Source organism: Oncorhynchus nerka, unplaced genomic scaffold (genome assembly GCF_034236695.1).
Source record: "Oncorhynchus nerka isolate Pitt River unplaced genomic scaffold, Oner_Uvic_2.0 unplaced_scaffold_1273, whole genome shotgun sequence".
Lineage (NCBI taxonomy): Eukaryota > Metazoa > Chordata > Actinopteri > Salmoniformes > Salmonidae > Oncorhynchus > Oncorhynchus nerka.
In genome coordinates this window covers 36201-59000 of record NW_027040075.1, presented here as the reverse complement: position 1 = coordinate 59000, position 22800 = coordinate 36201, and the positions used below count along the sequence as shown (strand labels likewise).

Genomic DNA, 22800 nt, shown 5'->3' with positions numbered 1-22800 from the left:
TCATATCGAGTGGCTCCCATGACAAATTTGAAGCTATGAGACCCAAGGCTGGAGACTTTCTTCAGCAAAGATGGCTGACAAAAATACTAGGATGGAAGTAAATGTGATTATAATGTCATAACAAATCATAGCCAGTTGTATCATCTTCAAAACAGTCTGAATGACATTAATGAAGCCTATAGATTGAGTAGAATAGAATAACTTTGTGGCAAGGATGCAAAGTCATATATACATGTAGTTATTACCGTGCATGAGATCCCCACATTGTAGCCTGAACATTTAATATATTCACTGATCATGTACTCTACCTTGGTAAATAAATGTGCAGTTCAGGTATGAATGTCTTTGAGGTGGTTTTTCAGTCATATCCAATACCAGGAGTATCAAACTCCAGTCTTTGAATGACGCCGTGTCTTCATGTATGTATTACAGTTATACACTTCAACAGTGTTTACCAATCTTGGTCCTGGGACATCATGGTTACACACTCTAACTAATAGACTAAAAACATGATTTAACTAGTTAAAGGCTGATTTGTAATTCATATATACAGAAATATATATTTTTAAAACAGTGCACTACACTTCTTATGCGTCATGTAAATACTCTAAAACCAGTTCATCTCCTTCATATCTAATTCCCTTCATCTGCATTGACCTGATAAACACAGGACAGGTGCACTATTTCATCAAACGAGACTTAATTTCAACCAGTAGAGAATGTGAAACACTTTATTGAAAGAAGTTCATTATCCAAGTGCTATAAATACATGCATTATAAATATTATAATTGGAATATTATATTATAAATATAAGTTCAATCTTTACTTCGATGCACATCTGTTGTGAATTATAAAAACAGAGGAAGAAAGAGGAGGTGGAAAGAGAGGTGTAAAAGACAGAAAGGGAAAGAGGAGGTGGAGAGAGAGGTGTTAAAGACAGAAAGGGAAAGAGGAGGTGGAAAGAGAGGTGTTAAAGACAGAAAGGGAAAGAGGAGGTGGAGAGAGAGGTGTTAAAGACAGAAAGGGAAAGAGGAGGTGGAGAGAGAGGTGTTAAAGACAGAAAGGGAAAGAGGAGGTGGAAAGAGAGGTGTTAAAGACAGAAAGGGAAAGAGGAGGTGGAGAGAGAGGTGTTAAAGACAGAAAGGGAAAGAGGAGGTGGAAAGAGAGGTGTTAAAGACAGAAAGGGAAAGAGGAGGTGGAGAGAGAGGTGTAAAAGACAGAAAGGGAAAGAGGTGGAGAGAGAGGTGTTAAAGACAGAAAGGGAAAGAGGAGGTGGAGAGAGAGGTGTTAAAGACAGAAAGGGAAAGAGGAGGTGGAGAGAGAGGTGTTAAAGACAGAAAGGGAAAGAGGAGGTGGAGAGAGAGGTGTTAAAGACAGAAAGGGAAAGAGGAGGTGGAGAGAGAGGTGTAAAAGACAGAAAGGGAAAGAGGAGGTGGAGAGAGAGTGTTAAAGACAGAAAGGGAAAGAGGAGGTGGAAAGAGAGGTGTAAAAGACAGAAAGGGAAAGAGGAGGTGGAAAGAGAGGTGTTAAAGACAGAAAGGGAAAGAGGAGGTGGAGAGAGAGGTGTTAAAGACAGAAAGGGAAAGAGGAGGTGGAAAGAGAGGTGTTAAAGACAGAAAGGGAAAGAGGAGGTGGAGAGAGAGGTGTTAAAGACAGAAAGGGAAAGAGGAGGTGGAAAGAGAGGTGTTAAAGACAGAAAGGGAAAGAGGAGGTGGAGAGAGAGGTGTAAAAGACAGAAAGGGAAAGAGGTGGAGAGAGAGGTGTTAAAGACAGAAAGGGAAAGAGGAGGTGGAGAGAGAGGTGTTAAAGACAGAAAGGGAAAGAGGAGGTGGAGAGAGAGGTGTTAAAGACAGAAAGGGAAAGAGGAGGTGGAGAGAGAGGTGTTAAAGACAGAAAGGGAAAGAGGAGGTGGAGAGAGAGGTGTAAAAGACAGAAAGGGAAAGAGGAGGTGGAGAGAGAGGTGTTAAAGACAGAAAGGGAAAGAGGAGGTGGAAAGAGAGGTGTAAAAGACAGAAAGGGAAAGAGGAGGTGGAAAGAGAGGTGTTAAAGACAGAAAGGGAAAGAGGAGGTGGAGAGAGAGGTGTAAAAGACAGAAAGGGAAAGAGGAGGTGGAAAGAGAGGTGTTAAAGACAGAAAGGGAAAGAGGAGGTGGAGAGAGAGGTGTAAAAGACAGAAAGGGAAAGAGGAGGTGGAGAGAGAGGTGTTAAAGACAGAAAGGGAAAGAGGAGGTGGAAAGAGAGGTGTAAAAGACAGAAAGGGAAAGAGGAGGTGGAAAGAGAGGTGTTAAAGACAGAAAGGGAAAGAGGAGGTGGAAAGAGAGGTGTTAAAGACAGAAAGGGAAAGAGGAGGTGGAAAGAGAGGTGTTAAAGACAGAAAGGGAAAGAGGAGGTGGAGAGAGAGGTGTTAAAGACAGAAAGGGAAAGAGGAGGTGGAAAGAGAGGTGTTAAAGACAGAAAGGGAAAGAGGAGGTGGAGAGAGAGGTGTAAAAGACAGAAAGGGAAAGAGGAGGTGGAGAGAGAGATGTTAAAGACAGAAAGGGAAAGAGGAGGTGGAAAGAGAGGTGTAAAAGACAGAAAGGGAAAGAGGTAAGAACATAGGGGCAGGGAAGGCAGCACATGATTAATGAATCACGGTGCTACCCCAATATTCTCTCAGTTCATCACAATGACATAATAGTGTCTCTCGTCGGCCCAGAGGTTATCTTTAAGAGCGGGTGAGGTGACGATGACGGGACTGGGGGTTGGCATCCTCTCTCACATCAAATCATACCTGCAGACGAGAGACAGATGGAATTAGCATGTTTCAGCCTTGTGTTTTTTATATGTTTTATTTTAGCACTCAAGTCATCATAATAAGAAGGTGAAATGCAAAACTGACCTGGGATCATTAACTCTGGGACTACTGCATCTCTTTAATAATACTTCCTGTATACTATAAACTGACCTGGGATCATTAACTCTGGGACTACTGCATCTCTATCTGTATTTCAATGTAAAAGCATCTCTTTAATAATACTTCCTGTATACTATAAACTGACCTGGGATCATTAACTCTGGGACTACTGCATCTCTATCTGTATTTCAATGTAAAAGCATCTCTTTAATAATACTTCCTGTATACTATAAACTGACCTGGGATCATTAACTCTGGGACTACTGCATCTCTTTAATAATACTTCCTGTATACTATAAACTGACCTGGGATCATTAACTCTGGGACTACTGCATCTCTTTAATAATACTTCCTGTATACTATAAACTGACCTGGGATCATTAACTCTGGGACTACTGCATCTCTTTAATAATACTTCCTGTATACTATAAACTGACCTGGGATCATTAACTCGGGGACTACTACATCTCTTTAATAATACTTCCTGTATACTATAAACTGACCTGGGATCATTAACTCGGGGACTACTACATCTCTTTAATAATACTTCCTGTATACTATAAACTGACCTGGGATCATTAACTCTGGGACTACTGCATCTCTATCTGTATTTCAATGTAAAAGCATCTCTTTCATAATACTTCCCTGTTGGCCTGACCAAGTGACCTCTCACCTCTGATCATGCTGTGCCCTCTCTGTCAGCCAGTTCAGATGCGTGAGGGGTTCACCGACACAGCTGATATAACCTAGATGATTTAAGGAAAAGAAGGATGAAGTGAAGGAGAGAGACTGTTATTGAGAAAATAAGGTAGTTAAAGCGACAGTGTTCAACAGGAATCTGTGTGTGTGGCCTCACCTGGTGTCCACACCACACTAAGTGGCTGCAGAGAACTTTATGCTGAAAAACATGTACGGACCCACAAGGACGAACAATACATCGTAGTTATAGAAATAATGAAGTGTCTTCCTATTGTCCATGGTTGGCCCCCTTGTATGTTCTTTGAAGGTGGAAGGAGCCACAGTTATACACCTGAGCCTGCTCACTGCTCAACACAATCCATCAATCACATTGATACACGAGTGTGTGGGTTATAGGGGGTCTAATGGTTCTACATAGTTTCAATATGGGTGACTTAAAAATAGCCCGTTCTGTTTTACAGACATCACAACCTTACCTGAGAAGTAGAAATCAAAGGGCGAGAAACTGGGAATTGAATAACTGCATTTGACATAGTTAAGTAAATGGAAGAATACTCTTATTGCAATGTGGATGGCTCTTTAAAGAGCCTTTGGTTGTGCATAGTGTAGTCTATTGTGTTGCCAGGGAACAGCACCCTCTTTAAAGAGCCTTTGGTTGTGCATAGTGTAGTCTACGGTGTTGCCAGGGAACAGCACCCTCTTCGAAGAAGTAGGAGATTGAAAATCTCCCACACACGGATTGCCTCTCTTGCTGCGTTGTTGGAGCCCATCCTTGAAACATCCTGCAGAGCGGCAGACTCCTCCTCTGGGACACGGCGACGAGCTGCAGATCCCCTCCTGCAGAGCAGCAGACTCCTCCTCTGGGACACGGCGGCGAGCTGCAGATCCCCTCCTGCAGAGCAGCAGACTCCTCCTCTGGGACACGGTGGTGAGCAGCAGAACCCCTCCTACAGAGCAGCAGACCTCTCCTCTGGGACACGGTGGTGAGCAGCAGAACCCCTCCTGCAGAGCAGCAGACTCCTCCTCTGGGACACGGCGGCGAGCTGCAGATCCCCTCCTGGTCCTCGTGTCCATCCTCATGAAGTTACGCAGGACACAGGTAGCCTTCACACAACCTGAATTTCCCCAGGAGGCAGACCTAGATGGCTCTGGTCTCCCAACCTTGCAGTGCCCCACACGGTAACTGTAGGAAATCGTTTTGAAGGACTCTCCAGGTATCTGTAGGAATATGGAAGATAATGTAATTATTAGACTTTAACATCACCAGGTCATTTCGGATTACTAAAGTATAATATCTCTTATAACAAAATCATGATCACATTGGATAGATGCATGTTCACACACATGTGCTTGTGACAACAGCAGGATCATATCAAGGACAGCATCACAAATGTCTACATAAATAAAAACACCTGAAGCTTGATGATGAGTTGATCATTTGAATCAGATGGCAAAAACAACAATGTGCCCCCCTCTTTGAGTCCCCAGGACCAGGACTGAGAGCCACTGCTCTTCACCGAGACCTCTTCATCTGCAGACAGGCTTTCACAGCTCTCTGTATCTGAGGACAGAAAACCTCACAAGATAAAGACATCAATTATACTCAAATTAGACCGCACTTAATATTATGTTACTATAATCTCCGTCCTCACTTCCAAGGGACAGGAACTAGACAAAAGTACCTGCCCTATCCAGAATAGCCTCCTCTCTCACTTTGACATGTGGGGCTGCTATCCTGTCATCCTCCTCTATAGCTGTTAGCTAGCTACCTACAAATGCATTTAGAGATTTTTTTTTTTACAGTGACAAATGCATCAAGATAGCTAGCGAATATGAAGTTAGGTAGCTGGTGATATTTAATTCACTTAGCTAGCTATCTATACAGTATAGAGGCGGCAGGGTAGCCTAGTGGTTAGAGCGTTGGACTAGTAACCGGAACCCCTGAGCTGACAAGGTACAAATCTGCCGTTCTGCCCCTGAACAGGCAGTTAACCCACTGTTCCTAGGCCGTCATTGAAAATAAGAATTTGTTCTTAACTGACTTGCCTAGTTAAATAAAGGTAAAATAAATCAAAAATGTAAAGTTGGCTAGATAGTTAGCTAGCCATGTAAGCAGCTCATTTGATTAAGCCTGCACTGTAGCTAGTTAGCTAGCCATGTTAGCAGCTCATTTGAGTAAGCCTGCACTGTAGCTAGTTAGCTAGCCATGTTAGCAGCTCATTTGAGTAAGCATTCACTGTAGCTAGTTAGCTAGCCATGTTAGCAGCTAATTTGAGTAAGCCTTCACTGTAGCTAGTTAGCTAGCCATGTTAGCAGCTCATTTGAGTAAGCCTGCACTGTAGCTAGTTAGCTAACAATACATTGTTTTGTTTGTACATTTTCAAAATATATTTACCTACTTGAATAGGTCCTCCCAGCCATGTGGACGATTGGAAACAGGGCAGCAAAGTTTGTTTGTCACCAGAGCGTTTTAGAGCATATTACTATTTACAAATGTAATATCTAGACCTTCATACAAACTTGCTGTGCTGGATTCTTGACCCACTATCAAACCGTGCTGCTATATGCTACCAGCACACCAACAAGCTACCCTCTCTCTGCGGCCTAACCAGAACACGGTAATGTACCGTCTAACCAGAACACGATAATGTACCGTCTAACCAGAACACGGTAATGCACCGTATAACCAGAACACGGTAATGTACCGTCTAACCAGAACACGATAATGTACCGTCTAACCAGAACACGGTAATGTAATAACCAGAACACGGTAATGCACCGTATAACCAGAACACGGTAATGTACCGTATAACCAGAACACGGTAATGTACCGTCTAACCAGAACACGGTAATGTACCGTATAACCAGAACACGGTAATGTACCGTCTAACCAGAACACGATAATGTACCGTCTAACCAGAACACGGTAATGTACCGTCTAACCAGAACACAGTAATGTACCGTATAACCAGAACACGGTAATGTACCGTCTAACCAGAACACAGTAATGTACCTTCTCGGTAATGTACCGTCTAACCAGAACACGATAATGTACCGTCTAACCAGAACACGGTAATGTACCATCTAACCAGAACACTGTAATGTACCGTCTAACCGGAACACAGTAATGTACCGTCTAACCGGAACACGGTAATGTACCGTCTAACCAGAACACGGTAATGTACCATTTAACCAGAACACGGTAATGTACCATTTAACCAGAACACGGTAATGTACCATCTAACCAGAACACGGTAATGTACCGTCTAACCAGAACACGGTAATGTACAGTCTAACCAGAACACGGTAATGTACCGCCTAACCAGAACACGGTAATGTACCGCCTAACCAGAACACGGTAATGTACTGCCTAACCAGACACGGTAATGTACCGTCTAACCAGAACACGGTAATATACTGCCTAACCAGACACGGTAATGTACCGTCTAACCAGAACACGGTAATGTACTGCCTAACCAGACACGGTAATGTACCGTCTAACCAGAACACGGTAATATACTGCCTAACCAGACATGGTAATGTACCGTCTAACCAGAACACGGTAATGTAACATCTAACCAGAACACGGTAATGTACCGTCTAACCAAAACACGATAATGTACCGCCTAACCAGAACATGGTAATGTACCGTATAACCAGAACACGGTAATGTACCATCTAACCAGAACACGGTAATGTACCATTTTAACCAGAACACGGTAATGTACCGTATAACCAGAACACGGTAATGTACCATCTAACCAGAACAACGTAATGTATCATCTAACCAGAACACGGTAATGTACCGTCTAACCAGAACACGGTAATGTACCGTCTAACCAGAACACGATAATGTACCGTCTAACCAGAACACGGTAATGTACCGTCTAACCAGAACACGGTAATGTACCGTCTAACCAGAACACGGTAATGTACCTTCTCGGTAATGTACCCAGAACACAGTAATGTACCGTCAACCAGAACACGATAATGTACCGTCTAACCAGAACACGGTAATGTACCGTCTAACCGGAACACAGTAATGTACCGTCTAACCGGAACACGGTAATGTACCGTCTAACCAGAACACGGTAATGTACCGTCTAACCGGAACACAGTAATGTACCGTCTAACCAGAACATGGTAATGTACCATTTAACCAGAACACGGTAATGTACCATTTAACCAGAACACGGTAATGTACCGTCTAACCGGAACACGATAATGTACCGCCTAACCAGAACACTGTAATGTACCGTATAACCAGAACACGGTAATGTACCATCTAACCAGAACACGGTAATGTACCATCTAACCAGAACAAGGTAATGTCCTGCTTGCTAGTGAAAACGAGCCATATTAACTGATTATGTTTACTTTGCAAGATACCGGTAGAAACTATGTACAGTTGGCTAAACAATGAAGGATGTAGGTAATGTGTCAGTCTGGTGTAGGAGGATTGTTCTACTCAGTTATATCACCATCGCCGGCTGGGTGTTCTGTGTGCAAGGAGTTTAGAATGTTCGAAAGTAAACCTTGTGTAATTTTTTTCTCTCCAACCAATGTAGGCCTACCTAGCGAAGTCAGCTAACATGATCCCCAATGTAGGCCTACCTAGCGAAGTCAGCTAACATGATCCCCAATGTAGGCCAACCTAGCGAAGTCAGCTAACATGATCCCCAATGTAGGCCAACCTAGCGAAGTCATCTAACATGATCCCCAATGTAGGCCTACCTAGCGAAGTCAGCTAACATGATCCCCAATGTAGGCCTACCTAGTGAAGTCAGCTAACATGATCCCCAATGTAGGCCTACCTAGCGAAGTCAGCTAACATGATCCCCAATGTAGGCCAACCTAGCGAAGTCAGCTAACATGATCCCCAATATAGGCCAACCTAGCGAAGTCAGCTAACATGATCCCCAATGTAGGCCTACCTAGCGAAGTCAGCTAACATGATCCCCAATGTAGGCCTACCTAGCGAAGTCAGCTAACATGATCCCCAATGTAGGCCTACCTAGCGAAGTCAGTTAACATGATCCCCAATGTAGGCCAACCTAGCGAAGTCAGCTAACATGATCCCCAATGTAGGCCAACCTAGCGAAGTCAGCTAACATGATCCCCAATGTAGGCCAACCTAGCGAAGTCAGCTAACAGGATCCCCAATGTAGGCCAACCTAGCGAAGTCAGCTAACATGATCCCCAATGTAGGCCTACCTAGCGAAGTCAGCTAACATGATCCCCAATGTAGGCCTACCTAGCGAAGTCAGCTAACATGATCCCCAATGTAGGCCAACCTAGCGAAGTCAGCTAACATGATCCCCAATGTAGGCCAACCTAGCGAAGTCAGCTAACATGATCCCCAATGTAGGCCTACCTAGCGAAGTCAGCTAACATGATCCCCAATGTAGGCCAATCTAGCGAAGTCAGCTAACATGATCCCCAATGTAGGCCAACCTAGCGAAGTCAGCTAACATGATCCCCAATGTAGGCCTACCTAGCGAAGTCAGCTAACATGATCCCCAATGTAGGCCAACCTAGCGAAGTCAGCTAACATGATCCCCAATGTAGGCCAACCTAGCGAAGTCAGCTAACATGATCCCCAATGTAGGCCTACCTAGCGAAGTCAGCTAACATGATCCCCAATGTAGGCCTACCTAGCGAAGTCAGCTAACATGATCCCCAATGTAGGCCTACCCAGCGAAGTCAGCTAACAGGATCCCCAATGTAGGCCAACCTAGCGAAGTCAGCTAACATGATCCCCAATGTAGGCCTACCTAGCGAAGTCAGCTAACATGATCCCCAATGTAGGCCTACCTAGCGAAGTCAGCTAACATGATCCCCAATGTAGGCCAACCTAGCGAAGTCAGCTAACATGATCCCCAATGTAGGCCAACCTAGCGAAGTCAGCTAACATGATCCCCAATGTAGGCCTACCTAGCGAAGTCAGCTAACATGATCCCCAATGTAGGCCAATCTAGCGAAGTCAGCTAACATGATCCCCAATGTAGGCCAACCTAGCGAAGTCAGCTAACATGATCCCCAATGTAGGCCTACCTAGCGAAGTCAGCTAACATGATCCCCAATGTAGGCCAACCTAGCGAAGTCAGCTAACATGATCCCCAATGTAGGCCAACCTAGCGAAGTCAGCTAACATGATCCCCAATGTAGGCCAACCTAGCGAAGTCAGCTAACATGATCCCCAATGTAGGCCTACCTAGCGAAGTCAGCTAACATGATCCCCAATGTAGGCCTACCTAGCGAAGTCAGCTAACATGATCCCCAATGTAGGCCTACCCAGCGAAGTCAGCTAACAGGATCCCCAATGTAGGCCAACCTAGCGAAGTCAGCTAACATGATCCCCAATGTAGGCCAACCTAGCGAAGTCAGCTAACATGATCCCCAATGTAGGCCAACCTAGCGAAGTCAGCTAACATGATCCCCAATGTAGGCCTACCTAGCGAAGTCAGCTAACATGATCCCCAATGTAGGCCAATCTAGCGAAGTCAGCTAACATGATCCCCAATGTAGGCCAACCTAGCGAAGTCAGCTAACATGATCCCCAATGTAGGCCTACCTAGCGAAGTCAGCTAACATGATCCCCAATGTAGGCCAACCTAGCGAAGTCAGCTAACATGATCCCCAATGTAGGCCAACCTAGCGAAATCAGCTAACATGATCCCCAATGTAGGCCAACCTAGCGAAGTCAGCTAACATGATCCCCAATGTAGGCCTACCTAGCGAAGTCAGCTAACATGATCCCCAATGTAGGCCTACCTAGCGAAGTCAGCTAACATGATCCCCAATGTAGGCCTACCCAGCGAAGTCAGCTAACAGGATCCCCAATGTAGGCCAACCTAGCGAAGTCAGCTAACATGATCCCCAATGTAGGCCTACCTAGCGAAGTCAGCTAACATGATCCCCAATGTAGGCCTACCTAGCGAAGTCAGCTAACATGATCCCCAATGTAGGCCAACCTAGCGAAGTCAGCTAACATGATCCCCAATGTAGGCCAACCTAGCGAAGTCAGCTAACATGATCCCCAATGTAGGCCTACCTAGCGAAGTCAGCTAACATGATCCCCAATGTAGGCCAATCTAGCGAAGTCAGCTAACATGATCCCCAATGTAGGCCAACCTAGCGAAGTCAGCTAACATGATCCCCAATGTAGGCCAACCTAGCGAAGTCAGCTAACATGATCCCCAATGTAGGCCAACCTAGCGAAGTCAGCTAACATGATCCCCAATGTAGGCCAACCTAGCGAAGTCAGCTAACATGATCCCCAATGTAGGCCAACCTAGAGAAGTCAGCTAACGTGATCCCCAATTCAATATTGTTTAGTGTTTCATCAGGATTTCTGCTGACAGACAGGCTACATTGATTGATTAGCATCGAACAGCCCCCGTGATATGCAGTTGTTCAGGGAAGCTAGAAACCATTATACACAGGCAGTTAGAAAAGCCAAGGCTAGCTTTTTCAAGCAGAAATTTGCTTCCTGCAACACTAACTCAAAGAAGTTCTGGGACACTGTACAGTCCATGGAGAATAAGAACACCTCCTCCCAGCTGCCCACTGCACTGAAGATAGGAAACACTGTCACCACTGATAAATCCACCATAATTGAGAATTACAATAAGCATTTTTCTACGGCTGGCCATGCTTTCCACCTGGCTACTCCTACCCCGGTCAACAGCACTGCACCCCCAACAGCAACTCGCCCAAGCCTTCCCCATTTCTCCTTCTCCCAAATGTTCTGAAAGAGCTGCAAAATCTGGACCCCTACAAATCAGCCGGGCTAGACAATCTGGACCCTTTCTTTCTAAAATGATCTGCCGAAATTGTTGCCACCCCTATTACTAGCCTGTTCAACCTCCCTTTCGTGTCGTCTGAGATTCCCAAAGATTGGAAAGCAGCTGCGGTCATCCCCCTCTTCAAAGGGGGGGACACTCTTGACCCAAACTGCTACAGACCTATATCTATCCTACCATGCCTTTCTAAGGTCTTCGAAAGCCAAGTCAACAAACAGATTACCGACCATTTCGAATCTCACCCTACCTTCTCTGCTGAAACATTACTGTGCAGCCGTATTCATTGATCTGGCCAAGGCTTTCGACTCTGTCAATCACCACATCCTCATCGGCAGACTCGACAGCCTTGGTTTCTCAAATGATTGCCTCGCCTGGTTCACCAACTACTTCTCTGATAGAGTTCAGTGTGTCAAATCGGAGGGTCTGCTGTCCGGACCTCTGGCAGTCTCTATGGGGGTGCCACAGGGTTCAATTCTTGGACCGACTCTCTTCTCTGTATACATCAATGAGGTCGCTCTTGCTGCTGGTGAGTCTCTGATCCACCTCTACGCAGACGACACCATTCTGTATACTTCTGGCCCTTCTTTGGACACTGTGTTAACAACCCTCCAGGCAAGCTTCAATGCCATACAACTCTCCTTCCGTGGCCTCCAATTGCTCTTAAATACAAGTAAAACTAAATGCATGCTCTTCAACCGATCGCTACCTGCACCTACCCGCCTGTCCAACATCACTACTCTGGACGGCTCTGACTTAGAATACGTGGACAACTACAAATACTTAGGTGTCTGGTTAGACTGTACACTCTCCTTCCAGACCCATATCAAACATCTCCAATCCAAAGTTAAATCTAGAATTGGCTTCCTATTTCGCAACAAAGCATCCTTCACTCGTGCTGCCAAACATACCCTTGTAAAACTGGCCATCCTACCAATCCTCGACTTTGGCGATGTAATTTACAAAATAGCCTCCAATACCCTACTCAACAAATTGGATGCAGTCTATCACAGTGCAATCCGTTTTGTCACCAAAGCCCCATATACTACCCACCATTGCGACCTGTACGCTCTCGTTGGCTGGCCCTCGCTTCCTACTCGTCACCAAACCCACTGGCTCCATGTCATCTACAAGACCCTGCTAGGTAAAGTCCCCCCTTATCTCAGCTCGCTGGTCACCATAGCATCTCCCACCTGTAGCACACGCTCCAGCAGGTATATCTCTCTAGTCATCCCCAAAACCAATTCTTTCTTTGGCCGCCTCTCCTTCCAGTTCTCTGCTGCCAATGACTGGAACGAACTACAAAAATCTCTGAAACTGGAAACACTTATCTCCCTCACTAGCTTTAAGCACCAACTGTCAGAGCAGCTCACAGATTACTGCACCTGTACATAGCCCACCTAAAATTTAGCCCAAACAACTACCTCTTTCCCAACTGTATTTAATTTATTTATTTATTTTGCTCCTTTGCACCCCATTATTTTTATTTCTACTTTGCACATTCTTCCATTGCAAAACTACCATTCCAGTGTTTTACTTGCTATATTGTATTTACTTTGCCACCATGGCCTTTTTTGCCTTTACCTCCCTTCTCACCTCATTTGCTCACATTGTATATAGACTTGTTTATACTGTATTATTGACTGTATGTTTGTTTTACTCCATGTGTAACTCTGCGTCGTTGTATCTGTCGAACTGCTTTGCTTTATCTTGGCCAGGTCGCAGTTGTAAATGAGAACTTGTTCTCAACTTGCTTACCTGGTTAAATAAAGGTGAAATAAATAAATTAATTAATTGATTGATGGATCATGTCAAATTGGCTAGCTAGCTAATAACAGATCATGTCAATTTGTTTTATTTTATTTAATATTTATTTAACTAGGAAAGTCAGTTAAGAACAAATTCTTATTTACAATGAAGACCTACCAAAAGACAAAAGGCCTCCTGTGGGGACGGGGGCTGGGATTAAACATACATGAAATAAAAATATAGGACAAAACACACATCATGACAAGAGAGACAACACTACATAAAGAGAGACCTAGACAACACAACACTACATAAAGAGAGACAACACAACACTACATAAAGAGAGACACCACAACACTACATAAAGAGAGACCACACAACACTACATAAAGAGAGACACCACAACACTACATAAAGAGAGACACCACAACACTACATATAGAGAGACACCACAACACTACATAAAGAGAGACACCACAACACTACATAAAGAGAGACAACACAACACTACATAAAGAGAGACACCACAACACTACATAAAGAGAGACACCACAACACTACATAAAGAGAGACAACACTACATAAAGAGAGAGACACCACAACACTACATAAAGAGAGACAACACTACATAAAGAGAGACAACACTACATAAAGAGAGACCTAAAGACAACAATATAGCATAGCAACACATGACAACAGCATGGTAGCAACACAACATGGTAGCAGCACAACATGGTAGTGGCACAAAACAGGGTACAACCATTAATGGGCACAGGCAACAGCACAAAGGGCAAGAAGGTCGAGACAACAATACATCCCACAAAGCAGCCACAACTGTCAGTAAGAGAGTCCATGATTGAGTCTTTGAATGAAGAGGTGGAGATAAAACGGTCCAGTTTGAGTGTTTGTTGCAGCTCGTTCCAGTCGCGAGCTGCAGCGAACTGAAAAGAGGAGCGACCCGGGGATGTGTGTGCTTTGGGGACCTTTAACAGAAGGACTGGCAGAACGGGTGTTAACAAGCTAACTTTCAGGGGATAAACTAGATGGCTATATCCTAATATTGTTTGATTTGCTTTCCATCTATAGTGGTAATGACAGGAGTCCGACAACTTTACCAGGACGAGGACTTGTCGATGTTAAGCTTTTTCCAAAAGCCTAATCTCTCATGAAGAAAGTTAAATGATATTGTTTGCTCGCTACATATCAAATGGATATGTGCCTTCACCTATCTTAAATGACACGATCATTGATGTTTACTGATCACGAAAAACATGCAGTTACTTGTTGTATGATAGAGCTAAATGTAGGCAATGGTTTTGTATGGAATAATCGGGAAGTGTGCAGTTGTGACTATCCTCAATAGGTGATGATATTAAAACCAAGTAGTTATAACATGTATTTCACAATCCCTTGAAATTGGCACGTAGTTGTCAATGATTTTCCCGGAGCTGGGGGGCCCCTTGCCCCCCAACAGCCAAAGCGAACGTATTGTGACGTTTTATTTAAAACGAAGTATATGCGCATTTTCTCATCAGAGATGTGTTTTCATCAAACTGACTTTTTGCCTGATGATATTTAATGTAAAGGAGCATCCAGCTAATCACCTCGCACATTCACCATCCTGTGAAGTTCATCATCATTTATTTAATCTGCAGCCTCATAAACTGCATGCTTTCCTGAGTCAAATGGGAGGACCACACAGCATATTGCGTGACTCCCAAATTCACATCGATATAATGTTTATTATATCAATATTTGCGCATAAAGGCATTTCCACCGCTATTTCTCATCATAATTAATTTTACCGACACAAAAAGATCCCACCATGTCGAATGAACACATTTTCTGTCGGCATTTATACAAATTTACCGGCATTTCATGTTCGCATCAGCCAGTTCGGGACATTTTTCGTGCGTCAGGTAAAATCATTCAGCATGAAATGGCCCACACACACATTTTCAATGTAACATTTTCTCACGTTTGCGACTTTTGTTATGAAATGTGTAACTCATAAAAACTGTATTGTTTCCTGATAGGACGGGACTGAATGACGTGACCTACCGGTATAGCCTTATTTTAGGAAAATAGGTTCTGGATAGAACCATAAAGGGATATATGCTTGCTTCATATATGGCACCGCTTAAGGTTCTATATAGAACCGAAATTGGTTCCAGAACCCTGTATGGAATCCCATATAGAACACTATATGGAACCCAAGGGTTCTAAATGGAACCGATGTTGGTTAAGTGAAGAAGAACACCTGCGGGGGTGCCATACAGTATATGAAGCAAGCAATATAAACCTTTTTGTTTCGATCCAGAACGTTTTTTTCTGAGAATCTATGTAACGGATGTGAAACGGCTAGCTTAGTTAGCGGTGCGCGCTAAATAGCGTTTCAATCGGTTACGTCACTTGCTCTGAGACCTTGAAGTAGTAGTCCCCTTGCTCTGCAAGGGCCGCGGCTTTTGTGGAGCGATGGGTAACGATGCTTCGTGGGTGACTGTTGTTGATGTGTGCAGATGGTTCGCGCCCGGGTATGGGCGAGGGGACGGACGTAAAGTTATTCTGTTACATCTAGATAAGAAAATACACTGGGAGGCAGAGGACGGATGTTTTGTAAGGTTATTTATGATTCGCTGTGTTGTAATAAAATAGGCCTATGGCACAGCCTAATAATGGCAATATAAATAGTTTGTAATTTAATAAATTAGTCTACAAAAAGCAATCATTCTATTCAATTTTATTATAAAAATTGTACAAAGGTAAAGCGTGCATGTTGCTCCCGGGATAACATAGAGGTGTAGGGAAAGTAATTGATCCAGGGACAGGAATCCGTAGCCGGAAATTCTCTTTGAAGAAGAACGGCATCCCAGCCAGAGTTTGTGCGGATGACGCGTGAGCCATGTTCACCGCTTCTATCTCCGCAGAAAGCAGACGTTTCCACTTGTTCCTCCGATTCTGGAACCAAGTTTTCACCTGTATCTCTGTCAACTGGAGACTGGAGGCGAGACTAGCTCGTTCTGTACTGCTAAGGTAACGTTTCAGGTCAAACGTCGATTCTAGTTGGTAAACCTGACTCCGCGAGAATACGGTCCGAGACTTCTTCTTGGATGAGTTGGATGTTTCGTCGTCGTCAATATGACCCTTTTCTTCTGAAATAGCAGGTGATGTTTGGTTGTAGTATCTCTGGTCACCTTCTTTATAATCATGAAAAAGCTGATGTCTCTTCACCATCTCTTGCCCCAGAATTAGTCTGTTTTTGTCACCTATAAAATAGTGCAAGCACGGTAATCAATCCAAATGCTTATTTAAAACGTGGCTATCTTGTTATTGTGTTAAAAACACAGCATCATTTAACATCAATCAAGAAACGTTTTATTCGTCCATCAAGCAGTTTAAAATAATATTTTTTTATCAGTAGCCGAAAAATCTCCAATTAGACTTCTAATAAACAAAAGAAATAAAACAAAAAAATGCTGTAGTCTGTCATTCTTTATCATCATATCTTACATCGTTCAATAGAAATAATAAAAAGTTATAGGTTTAATATAACGTGTCATTGTTATCAGAATAACAATCAAGTAGGCTACCCCCCCCCCAAAAAAAAATAAAACACAATTTATAAAGTATTTTCACTTACTTAGACAAGAAAGTGTGAGATCGTTGAGGTCATTGCGCGGTTTCTTTCCTCCGGGTAAAAGGTAGAAGTCTGTAGAATCCTCCCCGCCGCTGAATCCTTCTGAAGACACGGAGCGCATGCGTTGTCTCTGCAGCAGCCCCGCGTCGGAACTAGAATTACAACTGTCCTTGTGCGCGTCCTCGGACACAGTTCCAAGAATTGACTGAATAGTAAAATTGGAAACTGAGGTAAATGATACTTTACTGCCACTGTCTTCAGATTTCTTCATTCTGATAAACATTTAGAACCTTTAACTTCAGGCAATAAATGTGGACCCGTTGGATATTCTTTCAGAAGCGGGTTTGTTCTCCTTCTGCAAAGTTATGTCTGAATTCCCCGAGTACCATCACTCCCATACAACGTTCAGTTACTTTGTTTGCGCGTAGGTAGGATTCTCATGGACCAATCACAAGCTGGGAAGAGACCCGGTCATTTTAAACCGTGCTGGAGAGAGACACACGCACCTAAGCGCTCCCCAACCCAACTCAGTCTGCAACAAATTAATGCTATGCACACCTGCGGTTTCCCAAAGTTCCACAGTCAATATTTGAATATTACACATGAAAATGCCCTTCAAGATCAAATGTTGTAGACATATAGCTCTATTTTGAATTTCCACTATTCCGTGCGGAATTATAGCCACTAATTGTAGATTAATTATTGTTTGTTACAAATTAGTGATCTGATTTCGTTGTACTTATTCCTTACAGAGATGTGAAACCAAGCCTTTAATCCTCTCAGACGGATTCGGAAAGGCCAATGTGCGCCTAGTTTCTGTCTGAAAATTGGCCTTTGGCGATTTCACCCATTCTGTTCTTGAAAATACCAGAATAAATTAAATGGAATTTATTTTGTGAAGACATCTCTTAATCTTTAGTCCTATCTATATATAGCCTATGGGCCAAATTCAAGAAATTATTGTAATATGTTTTTTGATATCAGTAACGTTGACATCATTTATTGTTTTGTCCAGAGTCACATCCCACTGAGCACACTGGCCGAATCAACGTTGTTTCCCGCCATTTCAACGACATTACGTTGAACCAACGAGGAATAGACGTATGTGCCCAGTAAGATATATCTGGGATGATTCATCCACTGACAATAGAGAATTATAATTAGCTAAAAATCTATTATATTCTATTATTTTTTTCATTAAATGAGTGCTATGCTTTTGTTGTCTGTAAGTTAAAGCCTTCAAATTGTCTTGTCAAATCCCTTAAATTGATTTAATTTAAAATGTTTCCCCAAAGGAGCGCTATGTTTAACTCTAAAATGTAATCTTAATGCAAGGACTGGACATAATGTGTTTGATACGAAACATACATCCAAAGTCCCACGTTTTATTAAAGGTATAGATGAAAACATGTATGTATGTTTCTAAATACACTCGGTGTAGTCGGGAACGTATTTCACGATTTATTCAGCAATGTAACAAATAAAAAATAAAAAATCTCCATGTTTTGGCCATTTGGTGAAATTCTTATCACGGATTTTTTTTTTTAAATTACATTTCGCGTTGACAACAAGTAAAAGTCTGCGATAACATTGTGAGACGGATAGCCTATGATTTTCCATACTTAAGAACGTATGATTTGTCCTCACCGTCTTGCGCTATAAAACGATATAGGTCAAAGTAGTGGTTATTTTTCAGCTGTGAGCCATTATACCGGGTACGTGAAGCGAACAGTAGAACTATATAACTATTACATAAACGGCTATACTTGATGAAATATTAACTTTACTTAGGATTTGTTCTAATCTCATACAAAACATCGATGTAATGCATTGTAAAATGTCGTAGGCTACATGGAGACACAGACCTATACGTTTCCACCCTGTTTAAAAGCATATATAAAACCCATCAGTTAAATCAAAGCAACATCAATGCCAAATGTTCAGATTACTTTGGACGCACAACGATTTAATATGAAATTATTTGATTAGGAGGAAATATTTCAGTTTTGGACACAAAAATAGAAATAATAATTATAATAAATACAACATTTGTCATAATAGACCTGTACAATATACAAAGCCTTTTAACCAACACCAACTATTATCATAGATTAAAAATAAATAAAAATAGGCCTAATAATGTTTGTAATACATAAATATCAACACAATAAATGAGTCTCTCAAACTGGTCTCAGGAGCGGCACGGATGTGACTAGTGGATGTGAATAGTACATTTGATGAGGGAATGTTAGTAGCGACTGACTGACTGACACGTTCCCAGCGCTGCCCGTTTCTGAGCCGGTGTTGTCGTGGTACAATATGGGAACGCGGACTATCCTCTGGGCCGCGGCGTGGCTCAGATTGGCCGCTTCGAGTTCCGCGGCCAACTGACGTTTCCACTTGTTCCTTCTGTTCTGGAACCAGATTTTCACCTGGGTCTCTGTGAGGTGTAGGGATGCCGCCAGGCCTGCCCGTTCCGAGCTACTGAGGTACCGTTTCATATCGAACGTTGACTCCAACCGAAATACCTGACTCCTTGAAAAGACTGTCCGCGTTTTCTTTTTCCGACACGGTTTTTTATCCGAGTCCTCGTCTTTAATTTTCCTCCAGTCATTCACCAACTCTACTTCCTTCTTTGGTTCATCCCCATCACTCTCCTCCAGAACGACATCATCAGTACTTTTGTTTTTGTCGTCCTCTTGGTCGGGTGATTTTCGCAGCAGCTCCGGTGTGCCTCGCTCCCCGCCTGTTGATGGTGTGTCTCTCACGACGGCCTTCTCAAACCCTAAACGAAATAAACGACAATGTTTTATCAATCAGGGAAAACATTAATGCAACCATAAAATAAACATAAATTACTTTTTTTTTTTAAACCACTATAGTTAACAATTTGATTATACTCATCCAAGTACATTTTCTTAAAAGGACCCGAATCGCCTGGTGAGTCAAATTGAGGCAGTAGGCCTAATTGTTGTGGGACATTTTGCAATATTCGACTGAAGATTCATGACAATATGAAGGTTACTTAAGACATAGTTCACCTATACATCCATATGTAACTCTGTGTTGTTGTATGTGTCGAACTGCTTTGCTTTATCTTGGCCAGGTCGCAGTTGCAAATGAGAACTTGTTCTCAACTAGCCTACCTGGTTAAATAAAGGTGTTCTCAACTAGCCTACCTGGTTAAATAAAGGTGAAATATATATATATTTTAAACATTTACTAATCATTAGTCTGACTATTATTCCAACTGAAAGTATTATTCCAACTGCAAGTATTATAGCAGCATAATTGATTTAAAAATATGTTGTAGTCTTATTTAATCCGTTATAACCAAAACATTATTTGAGGTATTCTAATGAGCTAAATGTATAATCAGAACCGATTGAATTGTATGGTAGTAATCTACCTCCGGTCCTGTATAGATGGTGTCCCGATGTGCCAAGCGCGTAGGGATACCACCACGCCGACGGTCGTTCCAAATAGTGCGCCGATAATCCAAATCTCTGGGCTGGGATGTCAAAACTAGGAAAAGTTAAATCACCGATCCGGGAGAGAGAGAAACCTCCTTCCAATAGTCCTTTGGTGGTGGCAAGCAGCGTCTTCGGTTTGGAAGGTTTACTGTCGAAGTTGAGCAGGTTTTTGATAGAGAAAGGTGAGTCTTTAGCGGGCGGACGGGTCTCCTGTTCCGTCTCTGCCTTCGCTTGTGAATGTTTATTGTCCATTTGAATGACTCACAGGGAACAAACGTCAAGAGAAACAGTTGAATATATTGTTGCCTTATTCCGGTTACCCAAACGTGGTGTTTCAGTAAAACATAGGCCTATTTTTTTTGAATGCTTTGAGAATAAAGAAAAATATATATATTTTTTTAAAGTGCGAAATTGTATGCACTCACTTCTGTAAATCACTCTGGATAAGAGCATCTGCTAAATGACTCGAATTTAAATGTAAAATGTAGCATAAATCTTGAGGCAGGTCTGTCCTGGAATGATCGCAGCAATGATAAATGGCACAATGATCAATGCGTCAGACTTGCACCGCATTCTACTAACGATTACATAAAACTGTTAAATGCGCGCAGTCCTGGGCGATTGGGCATGTTGGCTACAATGGCAAATGGGATTTGAGATGAAACTGGAGAGCAGTGGAAGGGAGGGGACAGGAGGACAAGAATAGGTAGGGTAGGCCTACGGGGGGAGAAGAGAAGAGCAGAGGAAGGGAGGGAGGAGGGGACAGGAGCAGGGTAGTAGGTAGGGTCGGCCTGCTAGGCGGGATCCTTGGGACATCCCCCATTGACATTTAAAATGGTTAGGGTTGGGCTTAAGTATAGGGTTAGGATTGGGTTTAAGTATAGGGTTGAGGGGTAGAAACGTCCCAAGGATCTATTTTTGCACTGACCGACAAGTCAACCCAGACTGTGACCCCCCCTCCTCCAGGCTGAATGGGATGGGCGTGTTTTCGGCCATGAAATCCAATTTGAAAGCAAAATGGAAGTAGATGGGTAATGCACTCAGACGTTACTAACAATGACTTCCTGTCAAACAGGCATTTAATAAGTAAACACATGTCCTAATTGGTGGTAATGACAGGTCTACTCATTAGCAGTGCATGTACAACATGAATAGGGTGAAACTGTTAAGTCATTGTTAATGGGTGAATGGGGGGCTGTTTTACTAGATGCTGACAGTTGTGCTTTTACCTGCATTATCACCTGTTGGTGCCACATGCTGTCTGAATGATGACAATGAGCTGCACATTTTTATATTCCAGAAAAAAAAAAAAACGTTTTTTATTTATCTTTCAAGTCAAATATAAATGATTTATTTCAGATATGGAAGTACATTTATTAACCAGTGATTTGTTTAGTGAGTTTTATCCCACTTTAAATGAAGCCTAACTTCTGGTATGAACAAACATACTAAAATACTTGTGTATACTACGTCTTGCAACAACAGAAGTTTCACTCAGAATATAATCTGATTTGCAGAGAGGAAGTCCTGTAGGCAATCATTAGCCCAATCATTAGCTCAATCATTAGCCCAATCATTAGCCCATCATTAGCCCAATCATTAGCCCAATCATAAGCCAATCATTAGCCAATCATTAGCCCAATCATTAGCCCATCATTAGCCCAATCATTAGCCCAATCATTAGCCCATCATTAGCCCAATCATTAGCCCAATCATTAGCCCATCATTAGCCCAATCATTAGCCCATCATTAGCCCAATCATTAGCCCAATCATTAGCCCAATCATTAGCCCATCATTAGCCCATCATTAGCCCAATCAACCTTATTCTAACCATGTGGCAGGGGGGCAACACTCTGCCCTGTGAACCATGTGACAGGGGGACAACACTCTGCCCTGTCAGGGGGACAACACTCTGCCCTGTCAGAGGGACAACACTCTGCCCTGTCAGGGGGACAACACTCTGCCCTGTCAGGGGGACAACACTCTGCCCTGTCAGGGGGACAACACTCTGCCCTGTCAGGGGGACAACACTCTGCCCTGTCAGGGGGACAACACTCTGCCCTGTCAGGGGGACAACACTCTGCCCTGTCAGGGGGACAACACTATGCCCTGTCAGGGGGACAACACTCTGCCCTGTCAGATGGAGGACAACACTCTGCCCTGTCAGGGGGACAACACTCTGCCCTGTCAGGAGGACAACACTCTGCCCTGTCAGGGGGACAACACTCTGCCCTGTCAGAGGGACAACACTCTGCCCTGTCAGGAGGACAACACTCTGCCCTGTCAGGGGGACAACACTCTGCCCTGTCAGGGGGACAACACTCTGCCCTGTCAGGGGGACAACACTCTGCCCTGTCAGGGGGACAATACTCTGCCCTGTCAGGGGGACAGCACTCTGCCCTGTCAGGGGGACAACACTCTGCCCTGTCAGGAGGACAACACTCTGCCCTGTCAGGGGGACAATACTCTGCCCTGTCAGGGGGACAGCACTCTGCCCTGTCAGGGGGACAGCACTCTGCCCTGTCAGGGGGACAACACTCTGCCCT

At 43.3% G+C, this 22800-nt stretch overlaps 3 protein-coding genes across 3 annotated transcripts; all 3 read right to left on the bottom strand.

The window, feature by feature from the left end:
* Positions 1-2396: 2396 nt before the first annotated feature.
* Positions 2397-6013, bottom strand: LOC135569003 (uncharacterized). Its single transcript, XM_065015805.1, has 4 exons — positions 5992-6013; positions 5005-5168; positions 3567-4810; positions 2397-2770 (listed from the first exon to the last, which is right to left on the bottom strand). The coding sequence occupies exons 1-3, from the start codon at positions 6011-6013 to the stop codon at positions 4172-4174; spliced, it is 825 nt and encodes a 274-aa protein (XP_064871877.1). The 3' UTR covers positions 2397-2770; positions 3567-4171.
* A 9854-nt stretch (positions 6014-15867) lies between these two features.
* On the bottom strand, positions 15868-17165 carry LOC115126470 (homeobox protein HMX2-like). Its single transcript, XM_029656091.2, has 2 exons — positions 16784-17165; positions 15868-16409 (listed from the first exon to the last, which is right to left on the bottom strand). Exons 1-2 carry the CDS (start codon positions 17061-17063, stop codon positions 15874-15876), a joined length of 816 nt encoding a protein of 271 aa, XP_029511951.1. The 5' UTR covers positions 17064-17165; the 3' UTR covers positions 15868-15873.
* Positions 17166-18703: 1538 nt separating this feature from the next.
* On the bottom strand, positions 18704-22350 carry LOC115126469 (homeobox protein HMX3-like). Its single transcript, XM_065015808.1, has 2 exons — positions 20190-22350; positions 18704-19565 (listed from the first exon to the last, which is right to left on the bottom strand). Exons 1-2 carry the CDS (start codon positions 20503-20505, stop codon positions 18961-18963), a joined length of 921 nt encoding a protein of 306 aa, XP_064871880.1. The 5' UTR covers positions 20506-22350; the 3' UTR covers positions 18704-18960.
* Positions 22351-22800: the final 450 nt, after the last annotated feature.